The 14,972-nt window shown below is 35.6% G+C and overlaps 2 protein-coding genes across 3 annotated transcripts; one reads left to right on the top strand and one right to left on the bottom strand.

The window, feature by feature from the left end:
* Window positions 1-821: 821 nt before the first annotated feature.
* Window positions 822-1,843, top strand: LOC113079552 (ATR-interacting protein-like). Its single transcript, XM_026251789.1, has 2 exons — window positions 822-1,034; window positions 1,431-1,843. Exons 1-2 carry the CDS (start codon window positions 825-827, stop codon window positions 1,584-1,586), a joined length of 366 nt encoding a protein of 121 aa, XP_026107574.1. The 5' UTR covers window positions 822-824; the 3' UTR covers window positions 1,587-1,843.
* Window positions 1,844-8,101: 6,258 nt separating this feature from the next.
* On the bottom strand, window positions 8,102-14,906 carry LOC113079539 (protein shisa-5-like). Of its 2 annotated transcripts, none has more exons than XM_026251771.1 (6): window positions 14,824-14,906; window positions 14,517-14,664; window positions 13,495-13,654; window positions 13,018-13,142; window positions 10,645-10,857; window positions 8,102-9,325 (listed from the first exon to the last, which is right to left on the bottom strand). In XM_026251771.1, the coding sequence occupies exons 1-6, from the start codon at window positions 14,902-14,904 to the stop codon at window positions 9,129-9,131; spliced, it is 924 nt and encodes a 307-aa protein (XP_026107556.1). In that variant the 5' UTR covers window positions 14,905-14,906; the 3' UTR covers window positions 8,102-9,128. The 2 variants fall into 2 exon arrangements, with proteins under 2 accessions (XP_026107556.1, XP_026107557.1); XM_026251772.1 differs by having other exon boundaries at window positions 14,517-14,661; window positions 14,824-14,904.
* Window positions 14,907-14,972: the final 66 nt, after the last annotated feature.

Raw genomic sequence — 14,972 nt, 5'->3', positions numbered from 1 at the left:
TTTACAACCGAACGAACCCTCCCCCAACACTGAATGAGAGGCAAAGCTCAGAAATGTTTCCAACTTCACACAGTTTTCTGTTATTTATTTGTTTACTATTTCGTGTTTATGGTAATGGTTCAGAGTAGCACTTTATTTGGAGGTTTTACAGTTTGGTCCTGCATGTCGAGCATCAGGTAACTGATAAAGCACATTTGTCCCATGGTAAACGCAGTATGTGAGGTTTTAACGACCATTGAACGAAGTTTAGGTATTATTTTTGACCAGTAGCACTATCATATTGTCAGCTGGGTCTACTGATATCATTTTATTTTTCAATTGGCACCAACTGTATTTTATACATTAAAAGCCTAGTCTGCCCAAACTTCAACAGTGTGTATGTTTGTGTATTCATGGGTTGTTGACATAACATGGTGTGTTTATTCTGTCCCACAAGATGAAAATGAATATAATAAATATTGTTGTTATTCAGAATGCAGTAAATCGTTAAACATTTCATCATAAAAAGCTGCGGTGTTATGTCAAATCTTAAAATTGCCCTATGCTATGAGTGGCTATCTCAAGAATGGTTAATTAAAAAGAAAAACATACAAATTTTAGTAAACATCTCTGCCATAATTGTACATAAGTGTCTATTTTAGTTTTTTTTTATCCATATATTTTTGAAAATGTAGGAACTCTCTGAAAACCATGACACCATATCCTATTATGTACAAACATGTGAACACACATACTCATTCCTTATTGTGACTATTTTCATATAAATTATCCACTGAACATTCATGGATGATGCTTCATTTATTTCCCAGAAGCACCTCGTTGACATGAACTTCCCACCAAAGAAGAGAGTGAAAGGCCATCAGATCCCCGCTGAACCCGGCCTGTTTGACGAAGACATGGATTTCACCCAGGACCACCTGGAGCAGATTGACATCATCGCGCCCCAGGCCTTAAACGGACATTTGCTTTCAGAGACGATGACATCAGCAGCAGCACAAACAACAGTAAAGAAGCACGAAGAAAAGATGCGTTCGGTTAGTAGAAGACACTTCGGATGCTCTTTTCTCAAACACTACCCTGTCTGATTTTAGACCAACCATTTTTGTAATATTGCATAGCTCATTTCTGCATTATATGGATGGGCTACACTAGAAATTTAACAAGTTGTGTGTTATTTTGTGTCTCACACAGTGGATAGTATTAATAAAAACTAATGATTAAAAATTGATTCCCACATTTCTTTGCATAGTTAATTCTTGCATTGTGTGGACTCTGAATGGGTTAAACTAAAGCTCATATAGATGCCTGATCATACAGTTTATTCCTAAATTTCGGTCAAGGTTGGGTCACCAAAACGGCTGTCATTTAGTTTTTGATGACTGAAGATTTAAAAACCAGTTCTTATCACTCGCATTTCTGTTGACTCTCAGCTGAAGGAGGAAGAGAAGGAGATCCTGATGAAGAACGGAGAGATCCGAGTCCTGCGCGACTCCCTGAAACAGGCCAATCATTCAGAAGAAGGAGCAGCAGCGGCAGACCCAGCTGGTCCTGGAGAAGGAGAAAGCTCATGCTGGGAGCGAACATGAGGAGCTGCTGTCCAGGAAGGTACAGAGAGCTCCACAGAGCCACTGAAACATTGACGACATCCAGCTAAAGGCTTGTTTCGCTGCAGGTGCAGTCTCTGCAGCCAGAGTTGAATGGTAATGAGAGAAAACAGTAATGAGAGACGGTTGTTCTGTGGTCTGCACTGTCTGCTACAACATTGTGTTCATTTATGCGTGTCTTTTTGCTCATATTAGTACGTCTCTTTGCACACACTCCACTCCACATGATGCACATCATCTTACATTGGACTTTTTTGTTATTTTTGCTCTATTAAATGTAATTAAATTGTACTAAATATTTAAATTATATTATCAATAATAATATAAATAATAATAATAATTATTATTATTATAAAGAATAATTAATAGTAATACTTCATTATTTTAATAACAACATAAATATTTATGGTGATAATACTACAGATTGTAAAAATATGAATTATATATATATAAAGTAGTAGAAACACTTTATTATTGTTTTTATTTAAATAATAATAATCTTATTTAATAATAATAATAACAATGTTATTAGTAATATTAATAGTGATAATAATAATTATATTATTTTATTATAAAAAATAATAAATTATTATTGTTATTGTACTGTTATTATTTGTGTATATGTAATGTCTTATTATTATTAATATTATAAAATAAGTAATAGTTTTTATTGTTTACAAATAATTTGTATTACTATTTAATACTTGTTTATTAAATTATTATTACATTATTCTAATTATTTACTATGAATTAAAAGTAACACTGTATCATTTTTAATAACATTAATATTAATAATAGTAGTAATGATAATAATTCTTATTGTATTTACTAAAATTATAATAAATATTAAATAAGTAAACACCATACTTTTTAATATAATATAAATAAATGTACATTTTTATTGTTGTTTTTTGTTATTGTTAAACAGTGTAATATTAAAGTATTACTATTTTTTTATATTAATAATATTAAGGAGTGTTATTAAAAGTAAAGGTATTACTGTTGGATTTTTATATGATTAATATTATATTTAATATTATATATTAATAATAAAAATAAAAAAAACATTTATTGGCAGTAAAATGTTACCTAAAATCTGATCTAGACAAATATGAGTTTATTTTACGTGGTGTTGTTTGTTGTGTTAACACAGTGTTCACTCTCCTGAGAGTCAAGCGTTCATGACTAAAGGAAACTTCTCAGCCGAATTCTCCAAGAAAACATCTCCTGTCAAAAACGGCCATTTATCAGAGGGCAGGATTTATTTTTTTATGCTTATGCACATTTCCTGTCTGTTGATGTATTTCCATTCTCATTCGACCCTTAATATCATATTTTCTAACTCTTTCAGACGGTAAACCAGCTCGGTCCAAACGTTCCCTCGCATGATTGGACTGAACCCTGGGCTCCGGTCACCAACAGGAAGGGAACCGCTGATCAGATGTCTTCTTGTTTCTGTTATCTCAGTGTGTTGCAGTGAGGCTGTGTGTGTTACTGAAGCTGCTTCCGAGCGCTCTGGGTCTGTGTCTCCTGCTGTCCATCAGTCCTGACACCTACGTCAGCCTGTAAACCACAGGAGCATCCGAATTAAACACATCACGCCTCTGAGTGTCCAGAAAACACGAGAAACCCACTATAAACATCAGTTTCCATTACATACAGCTGTTTATTTTGGGAAATCGTCAGCCCACTTTTACAACATTCATCATACAATGCTGTAAGGACGGAAATTTCCGTTGCATCATTTGTTTGGGGGGTATTTTCCAGTGGAAGGTTTGAACTATGTCAACTTCTTAAATGCCGATCAAATATACTTTTAAGTCACATGAGCAGAGATTGCTATGGTTCATTAACAAAGCCATACAGAACACTTTGTTTTTTATCAAAGAATATATTTTTAAAGACTTTACATCATGACATTTGCAGATTTTTATATAACTATTAACATATTATTGTTATTAACATTATTTTATTATTAAGGTTGTATTTGAAGGATGTACTAATTAAATTAAATAGGACAGAATACTGTACTGATAACAATAACTAGTATTATTATTGCTAGTAGTATTCATAGCAGTCATTTTTACATAATATTTGCTTTATGCATTTTTAAACATTAAAATATTATTTGTTGTATTTCATTTATTATTAAACTAAATATAGAACATTGTTAACAGTAATTCGTATTAATGATAATATTTTATATAATATTAACTTTTTCATTTTTAAAATATTAGGATTTGTTGTTTTATTATCAAATTAAATATAGAATATTGTATTATTAATAATAATAAAAACCATTATTAGAATGTATATTATTGATCTTTTTACATCATGTCCTTGCTTTTATTAAAACATTTTGTTAGTGAAATTAATTTTATTAAGTTAATTGTAGATTATTGTATTAATTACAATAACTATTATTATTATTATTATTGCTAGTATTACTAGTATTCATTTTTACATCATGCAATTGAAATAATACTTTTGAATTTATTAAAGTATAATTTGTTATTTTATTATTTATTACATTAAATATTATTTAAAAAAGTACCAATACTTATAATAAATTATTCATTTCTGAAAGTAAACAAAAAAAAAAAAAAACAATAGGAAGGACTTAAAATAGAGGGGGAAAAATCTTAAATTGGCAGATTTTCAGGGCTAGAAAACCTGTGGCAATTTTTATAGTGTCTTTAAATATCAGCTTGAAAAAAAGTTAATTTCTTTCTTCTTCCCTCTTTCTTTCGGGGATCTTTGGCAACTTCCAGCTCGTCCTCCACAGAATTCAGATGGCTTCATCGTCAAGATTGCTTCAAGCTTCGAGTCTGGCTGCGTCTGCTCTGACCGCATTAGCTCTCCATCACCCCCATAGTGTCCCACACAACCCAGACACTACTCTCCAAACCTCCCAGCGCTCCTGTCCGGCCCCGGTGCACTTCCTGCCCCTGCTCAACTTCCACATCCGCACACCCTCAGTCGCTGGAGAGCTCAGGGAAAGACCTCGCTCCACGGCAGCTCACTGTCAGGATGGTCTGGCTCCAGTCTGGAGGAGTCTCTCAGCAGACATCAAAGCGCTCTGTCATATGGTGTGCTACAGCAGCGAGGCTCTGAAAGGGGTTTTGTGTCATCAGGAGGACATGACCCAGCCACAGGGTTCAGAAAATCTCCTCAGTGCCTCTGAACACTTGAACGGGGAGACACAGACACATTTGCCTCTTCTCAGGAGGATCCTTCAGCTGGCAGATCCGGCCTTCACTACCATCGCTGGCCAGAGGCGGGCGCTAGAGAGCGCTTGTTTGAAAACGCTTAGTTCGCTGGTCGAGAGAGCGCAGGAAAACCAGCTCTTGAGGTTTAGAATCATCCATATACTGTCATACTTTTTGTTCACATTTTGAATTAGATTTTATTTTTCTGTTTTCTGTTTGAAATTTAATTTTAGTTAAAGTTTTAGTAATATTGTTGTTGTTTTTTTTATGAGTTATTTTTTCTTTATAGTTTTTCTTTTTTATTACTATTGTTATATTGTACTACTTATTAGTTTTAGTTCATTGCGTGTTTGGACTCCCTAAAATTAAACTAAACCAAAATGAGGAATATTGGTTAAGTGCTGATTGTGATCTAAACTATTCAATGAGAAATCATGTATAATAGCACTAGATGTTATCTCAATTCTTTGGTTTTGGATTGAATTGGCTAGTGCAATGCAGCGTTCTCAACATCTGTCCATTTTAATTATGACTAACAAAATTTATACTATCTTGATTATTTGCTTAGACTGCGTAATATAAAACATAATACAATTAAATATAAATGGATTACTTTTTTATGCAGTAAATTAATTCTGCCATGTAGTGAGGTCGTGTGACTAATGTAGCATCCTACTCTCTGATACTATATACTGTATTCATGTTGCATACTGTGTTCTGTTTCTCATGATACTTTGAAAAACAGACGGAAGAACAACCGTTTTAGTCTTCTGAGGAACACATCTGTCAGCTGCATACGTCATTGAGGCTGCCTTGTTTCCGAAAAGTAAATATTAAATTCCAAAGAAAGAAAGAAATCAGTAATTTACACCTCCAATAATAACAGTTAATTTTAGATTGATTACTTCAGAAATTAGACGTCCTCAATGCTGTGTGAGACCAGCAGATGTGACCTCTGGAGGGACAGCTAGTATATGTAGTATTTTGTGCAGTAGTTAGTATTTCATTTCAAACAAAGACTTTATTTATTTTTTAATATTATTTTAGTAAATAGTAATGATGATCAAACGAATTAAACTGCCGTCTCATTTCTCAAATGTACTCCAGGTGGTGATGTCAAGTGTTGTCTGACTCTAGTCCTACAGTATTGTCCATCTGTCTGTGAGATTTCTGTCATTTATCGTCTTTAATGAAGGGTTGGCCACTTAACTCTGCTTGCATGAATGTAAGTGTCTTTTAGTGTCTTGTATTGGCATGATTTAACATGATTAACCTCCCTCTTCTCTTACATCGATGTCCTTTTCTCAAAATCACCTCTAGACCAGATAAATCTGCTTCTGAGGATGTGTGGACTCGCTTAGTACTAGAGGCCATTATCTTGTATTATTTCATTTGCAATGCATTACTTGAATAGAAGTGGTATTAAAAGTCGAATTCCTTTGTCAACAGGATATCCGGTTAATAACCAAACTGTTCACATGGAGAACAGAAACAAGGGCGGCTTTGTGTGAGTCATCCTGTCAGTGTATTACTGAGAAGTGTAGAAGTGTATTAACACCTTTTCCCTTGAAAAAATCAGTTTGTTTTGAAGTAAAACCACCAAAAATATTTTCAGAACAATTGCTTTTGAATTCTCTGGTACTGACCACACAACACATTTTCTCGTCCTCAGGTGGTGTGGACAGTTGTGGTTTTACACAGACAATGGCTGAAAACAAAAGGTAGAGGAAGTCACACAGTGGGTTATCAGAGCTGGACGGGTCCTGGATTGCAGGTACTATGAGAAGCTCTGATGTTACTCCACTGGCTACTGTTGAAGGACTTGTCTTTTTTTCCGAACACTGTCTGGACGTCCTGCACATGTACGATCAGTTTATTCCCACCATTAGAGACACATTCTGTCTGGTCCCAGATCTGTCTGAGAGCGAAGGTTGGTTTGTGTTTCTACATTCGATTATAGTAATTGATGCTAACATCATCTTTGATTAGCTTGAACATTTGTTATTGCACATATAACATCCTTTATATAACACATTTATCTTGAAATTAGTCCATTGTAGTGCATCAAACTGCATTATATCATGGTAGAACTGGCTCTGGAGGAGATCTGCAGATTTGAAACGAAGTACGTTGAAGACATGGATAAGGAAATGGGGTCATAATGATCGAACACAAAGTCAGTTTTCCCCTCAGAAACATTATGTTCGTCTTGTCTACCCAGATTTTTGTAATTCTTTTAAAAACTGGGACCAAAGATCCAAATTAAAGAATTAATTCTATTTCACCTGTGGAATTTTCATTATTTTTGTATTACTGAATATAGACTTCCACTGTAAGTGCGTTGCTGTAGAAAAGTATTCAGTGTGTGCAAGTGGAAGGAATTAAATCAGACCTAATGTGAGTATGGGAGTCCCCCAAGGATCTGTATTGTGGCCATTATTATTTAATATATATATAGTCTAGAAGTTAACATTGAAAATGCAAGGTTCCACTTTTATGCAGACGACACTGTCATCTGTTGTTCTGCTCTGACACAACAAGTTCTGGATGAATAAATGTAATGTAAATGTAAATAGCAGGATTCAGCCATTTCCAAATATTTAATAGCCACGGCATTAATCAATCCCCTGAAATGGAAACTAAGTCCCTTTCAAGGTTTCGGCTGAAGCCGGTCCTACATTCAAGTCCGTATTATCACTCCACAGACTCGTTTTTCAAAATGCTTGAAAACTGCAGTTGTACAGGTCCTCCTGAAAAAGAGCAATCTTGATAACAACATATTGAGAAATGATAGACCGATATCAAATCTTCCTTTTGAAGGCAAGATTATTGAAAATGTTGTTTTCAATCATCTGAACTACTAATTAAACTCAAATGGATACCTGGACAATCGTCTATCTGGTTTCTGACCGCATCACAGCACAAAGACCGCGCTAAAAAAGATAATAAATGATAAATGTCCAGGTATCCATTTGAGGGGTTTGATTAATGGCGTGGCTATTAAATATTTGGAAATGGCTGAATCCTGCTATTGACCAATCAGAATCATCAAGAGTGTAGCCTAGTAAAATAAGGTAATGAATTTACAAATTTAAGAAGTTTGTGATTTCAAGATGCTACATGGAGTATGTATCATTCGAATATCTTGAAACGAAAATGTAGTTTTTAATTAAAATTAGTCAACAACACACAAGTATACTCACTTCCTGTAAACCCTTTAACTTCCCCTGTGTAGGTAAACAAATGTTCTGCCTAAAATATTAAATGAGAATGTCTGACAATTTAACAGTGATGGCAGCACAATTTTTCTTTATTTGCGGTTGCAAACATTGAGATGATTAGAACATTACATACATAGAACATTTTAACGTAAAACATTGATTAGTTTTAACATACAATACAGTTAATAAACCAAGTATGTGACCTGACACACCCAACAGGAATCTGTAGATTGTTGATACCTTATGACCTAACTTCATAACATGGGAGAGCATGTCACCGCATTTTCCAGAGCATCAAACAAAGCAGCCAAACAGCTTACAATTTCACCCTCTTTCTGACCTTGAGTGGCTTTTAATGGTTAAAAATAAGTGCTTCACATTATTTAAAGTAATTTGGCTTCCAGTCAGGAACGCATTAAGGCCATTGTTCCTCAAATTCAAATGCTTTTCAGACCCTCAAGAAAGAGTTCACAAGGGAAACATATAAAACGTGTTGACGCCTCCTTCATAAACATGGAATTTCTACAACATCCAAAAGCCAAATTCCATAAAATTACCCAAACACACGGTGGGAACATTGTGTTTAAGGTGTCCACATGTAATTTTGCTGCAAAAGCTGCATTAAATAAGGCATATTCTGGATCTCTGAGCATGAGGACACTTATACAAACATTCACAAAATCATGAACCTGAATGCTAAGTGAATCGTGAAAACATCTAAACAGCATGATGGCATTGTTCAAATGCACCAACTGATAAAGTGTCAATGTTTTGTGCAAATTCCCAGGTTAAATAAAGCTGGTGATATTTAAGGCGTTTAATGGCATTTCAAGTCGAAACGTTCTGAGGCTGGTAAAACATATTCCCTTTTGCTTGGTGGACAAAGATTAACAAAACGAAAACATTATATGGCTTGGAGTCACGCACAATAGCTGGAGTAAATAAAAATATATTGATATAAAATTAAGTGTAAAGAAAACAAGCGCACATTGATAGCGAATCCAAATCATTTAATTCCCAACTCCGATTGGAGGATGCTGTCAACAGTAGATGTACATTGCGCAATTGTAGGATAAAACGATCCAGGTTGTGGTTTAGTAGCCGGTCTTTGGTTGCTCCATGTAGTGGGGGTTGTAAGCCGGTTGAGTCGAGCTGTAGTCTGTTGGTGGGGGTGGGTGAGCGAAGCCGGGCTGAACTGGTGGTTGAATGGGGTACGTGGCCTGCCCGCCATCATACGCAGCCTGACTGTAGGGAACAGCCTGACTGTAGGGAACAGGATATCCTGGGCCTTCTGGAAACACATGCAGAATTACAGCTTCACTATGAGTCGATGAATTGGGGGAATTTGGGGGAACTCGTGGCCTAGTGGTTAGAGAGTTTGACTCCTAGCCCTAGTGTTGTGGGTTCGAATCTCGGGCTGGCAATACCACGACTTAGATGCCCAGGTGCATAACTTCTGCGGAGACGATGAGTCAGTGTAACCGACTTCATCTCTTAAACCGAGAACAAGGAAAGCATTAGTTTATCAAAATATTAATGCAGTCTCCTAACTGTTTTTTTCCAGACACATTCATAAACATTAGTTCTGCCGGTGTGCTGTGGCAAGCTTTATGAATGTGCTTGAGTGCTTATTTGGCTATGTAAGCAATTAAAGGCTCATTATAGTGATTTAAATGGTTTATTAATAAACACACGCTTAGTCGACTAATGCTTAAAATTAATGACTACTAGTTGACCAGAAATATCCTTAGGTGGCGACAGCCCTAGAAATAAGTAAATTACATTTCTACTTTTTTATTTTATGTTAAATCCAGAATACTCAAGTAAATTTCACATAGTCACGGTTTGTAAACTTTGTGCTATTCAAACAATATAGCACTGAAAACAAAAATTATGCTATGAGAGCATGTGGTTTATTTACAAACATCGAAGTAAGCAAGCAGACAGCTTGCGATCCTTTTTAAAGATAATATGTCTACTCAATAGAGTTATTACCCAAATAAACAGAGACCTTTGTACCTGATACACAATGATGGTACAATACTAAACCCAACAACAAAAGCGTCCATAACAGTGTTAATACAACTCTAAAACGGTGAATAATGGAAGCTTATTAATTATTCATGCCCCAGTGCATGATGGGAACAACAGTATCATAACTTTGATATTTTACTTGAATCCTTGTAAACATACATTTTTTTTTCTAAAATTGAGTACTTGTATAGAATTTACTCTTTTTATATTATAATTATTTTATTTAACTTTGCAGATATTGTTTATGCTCAAACAGCAACATTACACACTAAAGTTAAAAGTGAAATCATAATCAACCATAATGCCACAAGCAACATTTTTTTTGTGTCAACGCAAATGAATCCCTGTGAACTTATTTACTGAAACACTCTTCTGAATTCAAAGAACTGAACAAGTGTCATACTCATGACTCACGAGTCATGAGACAACGAAGGATTGCTAAACTACATAATGACATATTATTGCTAAATAAAATCTTGCAACATTAACAGCATTTCCAGCAAAATCATCATGATTATTTTATATATATTCCCCATCTGACTGAACTTTGTGTTGTGCAAGGTGGTATTATCTTACTGGTCTCCTGATATGGGGGTGGTGGTCCCGCTACATATGGCTGGCCCTGATATGGTCCTGTAGGCATGGGTTGTCCTCCATAAGCTGGTGTGCCACCGTAGCCGGCCTGAGACGGTATGGGCTGGTACGGTGGGTACTGACCTCCCTGAGCAACAGGCTGCTGAGGATACTGTGAGCTTACGACAGTAGTGGTTGTTGTTGCTCCCATAACAGCTGTAGAAACAATCAAAAGAACATGAATAATGAGTTGAGGGATTCACAGTCAATGCATAAAATACATATTATATGAAAGAATGATGATTTTTTTTAATGTTTCTAAAAAAAAGAAGTCTCTTATGCTCACCAAGGCTACATATATTTGACCAAAAAATACATGTAGTTTATTGAGCCTTTTCTTTCAACAGTGTTAAACTCCAGTTACTTTGGTCTGGGAGAGAGTTTCATTGTTTTGACTCTCGTAACTGAACACGACACGCAGTTTAAATGCCGAATGGAGGATGACAGACAGCAGCAGAAGAGTTTGTGAATTAGAATTTAAAACTCACATTAAACTATGGAACGTCTTCAGAACACTTGGAATACAGTGCATGAACATTTAGGGGCTTTAGAATGATTTTGTGCATTTTCGTGGAGCTTAACAACACAGAATAGTATATTCACAATAGGCTATCGGATTTGGATCGGTCTCGTCTAAACAATACCCGATCCAACAGATCAGTATCAGAGCGGATACAGATACTCAGTATCGGATCGGTGCATCCCTAGGACAAACTGTATAAAAGAGTGTGCGCACACTGACTTTCTCTGCTTCATTGAAAATAAAGTCTGAAAAAAATCTTCTGGCATCAAAACCTATCTATTTATTCTATTTTCTTTTCATTTATTATATTATATAAAAGCCCTTGCTACGTGTACTGTGTTAAGCTAACTGAGACCTGTTATAGCAATTATATTTCTTTGCTCTTTTTGTTGTTTTTGCTTGCTTCCACTGTCCTCTTTTGTAAGTCGCTTCGGATAAAAGCATCTGCTAAATGAATAAATGTAAATGTAATGTTAAACCTCAAGACTTCTAGAGTGATTTCTCACAGAAGCAGCAGAGGCCACACCATTATGTTAGATAAATATTGGTGTTATATTAGCCACCCTGCTACAGATATCGGCACTGGCTATATCATGTAGCATTGTTAAAAAAGGTTAATTATATCACAATTGTAAATAAATAACTTGACAAAAACCCTAAAGATTATAATTCATGTTAACTGACAAAAACACCAATCCACCCTGTGAAGAAATGCGGTTCTGCAACCTCGCATAAAACCAACAGCATATTTCCTGCCAGGGTTACTATAGATCACTACTAAGTTAAACAAACTAAAATACTTACTTATAAAAATTCTCATTTTCATTTAGTTTCAAATGTGCTAAAATATCTAAAACTATAAAGATTAAAAACTAATAAAAAGTACACTTTAAAATCAGAAAGAGGAAAAAGTAAAAATAAGAACGACTTCAAAATAGTATCTCAGTGATACTAAAATAACGCTGCTTAAAGCAGAAAACAAATAAACAGGTTGACATTTTTAGCAGGTCAGTGAATTTAACAGCGAGTCTTTCATATGATGCACACACTTTTATAAACTTAACAGAAAGGGGTAGTGCACTTTAGGTGCACTGTCGCTTTAAGAAGAGTACTACATTGCTAGTTCCCAGAGTGGGAAGCCAAAACCCTTCTTCCCCCTACATAACAAAATGCTCAAAAAAGACATTCTGATGGTAAGACGCCAGCTGTCATGTGAAAATCTTGTGACATGCAATCATTAACAGTGGCTGTAGCACTGCAGGCCTCTTCCTGTAGCACATGGGCGCTTCCTCCCCCTGTTTGTGGTTACTGCGGACACAGTGAGTCAGACTGGGTGGGGAATCCCAGAATGCTCCAGTATTCAGTTTTTCCACTCTCAACAGAAACATTCCACCAGCATTCGTAGCATAGGCTAAACGGTCAGAGAAAGTCTAAACTTGGGCAAAAGTGTTGTACCCTGTCTTACACATGGGTCAGACGGACAAAACATGCCCAGGTCATATTTTTACCCAATATTTAATAGATTTTGCATGAAAATATTCTCACTATAACACGTTCAGACCTTTAGACTTTGGTTTGTATAGTATACAAGATTAATATAGCAGACAATATTAGATTTTTTACTGTATTTCATATGGAAATAATGCTGCAATTAATGTGGATTTGTGAGATTCAGTTGGAGAAACTGGCAAATATTTTTCATTGGCTTCACATTTAAACACGTCCAATTACGTCATGTCTCAAATTGAAAACATGAACAAGAATGGATCCAATCTGCAATTGTAGACACTTACGTCTGGGTGTTCGGCACATTTTGTAGAGGCAGCAGCAGGGGCAGACGCAGCAGATGATGAACATTGTGATGAAGAGCACAAGCCCTGCTACGGTCACGCCGACCACGACATTCTTATTCTCATTGCTTTAGGACAGATCATGAAGAAGACACATAAGAAACACACTTTATTGATTCATTTGTGACCTAATCACAATCATATCCAGATCTGCACATGGATTTCCTTGAAAAATGTACATAATAGTACTTGGCACTACCAAAACATTGCAGCATGGGGACATTAACTGAACCAATGGCTTCACAATCTGTTTGTCCGGACAAACAAAAATAAGTGTTATGGTTAGAAACTCTTTATTTCCAAAACCTAGTTTGGTGACTCTAGCTACACAGAAAGAGTAACCCGCAGCTGGGGCACTCTTGTTAGCATGAAACTATGAAATACATTTTTTTAAAACATGAGAGAAGTAAAACTGCTTACAAAAAACAGTCGTCTTGTTGTTCTTCAGATAACTTGGACCAAAAATCGGAGCAGCAGTATCGGTTATCACACGACCCACAACAGAATTGTTTATACCGACAGTCCTTGGAGGGCCTAAACTCACCATTGCTGGCAAAGTAGCTTTTGCAGTCATCATCGGCTAAACAGAAGCAAAAAGACAAGAAATAAACATAAAAATATATATTATAAGGCTTGTTTAACCACAAATTAAAATGTATTATTCTATGTTTGGTCACGTCGTTTTTATGGCTTTTAAGAGTTTAATAGAGTAAATAATTGTCTGTTTTTCTTTAATGTAAATGAGCAGCACAGACTTTCTGCGACCGTTCATCTTTTGCGTTTTACGCACATAATTACATTTATTAACTAATTAACTGTATTGCATCACTTGTGAGCTGATTTTATTTTAGAATGGTATAGGGAAATGCATCACATGAATTTCAAATATACGGAAACTTCCTAAGACTTCATAATGATCAAACATTTCACATAGCCTACACAAAACTCGAGCAAAATTTGCATTGGATACTTCGATTACAATATCTATATGTTCAATACACTGAAAAAATAGCTGTAGAATTTGTTTTTAAAGAATAATTTCAAGCACACTGAATGACGGGTGAAATTTGTAAGTCGAAAGGCTGAAACTTTTTCAAAACGTGCTTTTTCAAAATCTTTTTGTTTACTTAATTTTTTTTTTAATTTTTATCATTTTTAAGACATTTGAAAAAAAAACTAGCACTAAAACTATACATGAAACATTAAATAAATAAATAAAAAACATTACAAATGACACAGAAAAGTCATGCTTTAGCACAAAGCAAAAACAACAACAACAAAATATAGCTTACGTGCTAAAAACACACATTTGACGTGCAAGCGCATCTCATGTCGTTTGTAGATCCAGATACTAAGCAGACGTAGTTTTACCAGAACAAACCGTCAACAAGAACAAGCTTAAGCCCTAAGAGTCCTTTTCTTTAGGTATTTTACTCACTTACCGAATGTCGCCGTGAATAAAACCGCAGACAGGAGCAGAAGAACTGGGACGGTGGACGCCATAACTCCGCTCTTCCGTTCAACAGCTCGCTCTGTGCGGAATCTGCGGATGTGGTAATTTGAGAAGTCGCCTTCAGCTCCCACGAACTGCTTTAAAAGTAAAGGAAGAGGGAGAGCACAGGTTTAAATGTTAACCACGAGACTGCTAAGCCTGTGACGTCTAGAGAGTAAACACGGGATAAAAGATGAATGTTTGCGAGCGTAAGATCACGAAACAACATGACACACAACAGACGACATTGCACTCACAACAATGGGATTCAGTGGCTGAATAACGGACCGGAATTCGCTCACAAAGTGGATCTCACAATCCATAAATGCCCCTCCCATACTGGGGCCTTTATGGATAAAACGAAAGTTTAGAAATGCATTTTAAAACGGGGTCTGGTCATAAGCTG

The sequence above is a fragment of the Carassius auratus genome, unplaced genomic scaffold (assembly GCF_003368295.1).
Source record: "Carassius auratus strain Wakin unplaced genomic scaffold, ASM336829v1 scaf_tig00028507, whole genome shotgun sequence".
In the NCBI taxonomy this organism is placed as follows: domain Eukaryota; kingdom Metazoa; phylum Chordata; class Actinopteri; order Cypriniformes; family Cyprinidae; genus Carassius; species Carassius auratus.
Note: the sequence above shows the minus strand (reverse complement) of the source record. Positions and strands in the feature narration are given on the sequence as shown.

Coding starts and splice junctions, on each gene's coding strand:
- LOC113079552 (XM_026251789.1), top strand. CDS start 825: ATGAACTTCCCACCAAAGAAGAGAGTGAAAGGCCATCAGATCCCCGCT. Junction 1,035..1,430: donor ACGAAGAAAAGATGCGTTCG/GTTAGTAGAAGA, acceptor GTTGACTCTCAG/CTGAAGGAGGAAGAGAAGGA.
- LOC113079539 (XM_026251771.1), bottom strand. CDS start 14,904: ATGGGAGGGGCATTTATGGATTGTGAGATCCACTTTGTGAGCGAATTC. Junction 14,665..14,823: donor AGCCACTGAATCCCATTGTT/GTGAGTGCAATG, acceptor TTACTTTTAAAG/CAGTTCGTGGGAGCTGAAGG. Junction 13,143..13,494: donor CAACAAGACGACTGTTTTTT/GTAAGCAGTTTT, acceptor TCTGTCCTAAAG/CAATGAGAATAAGAATGTCG.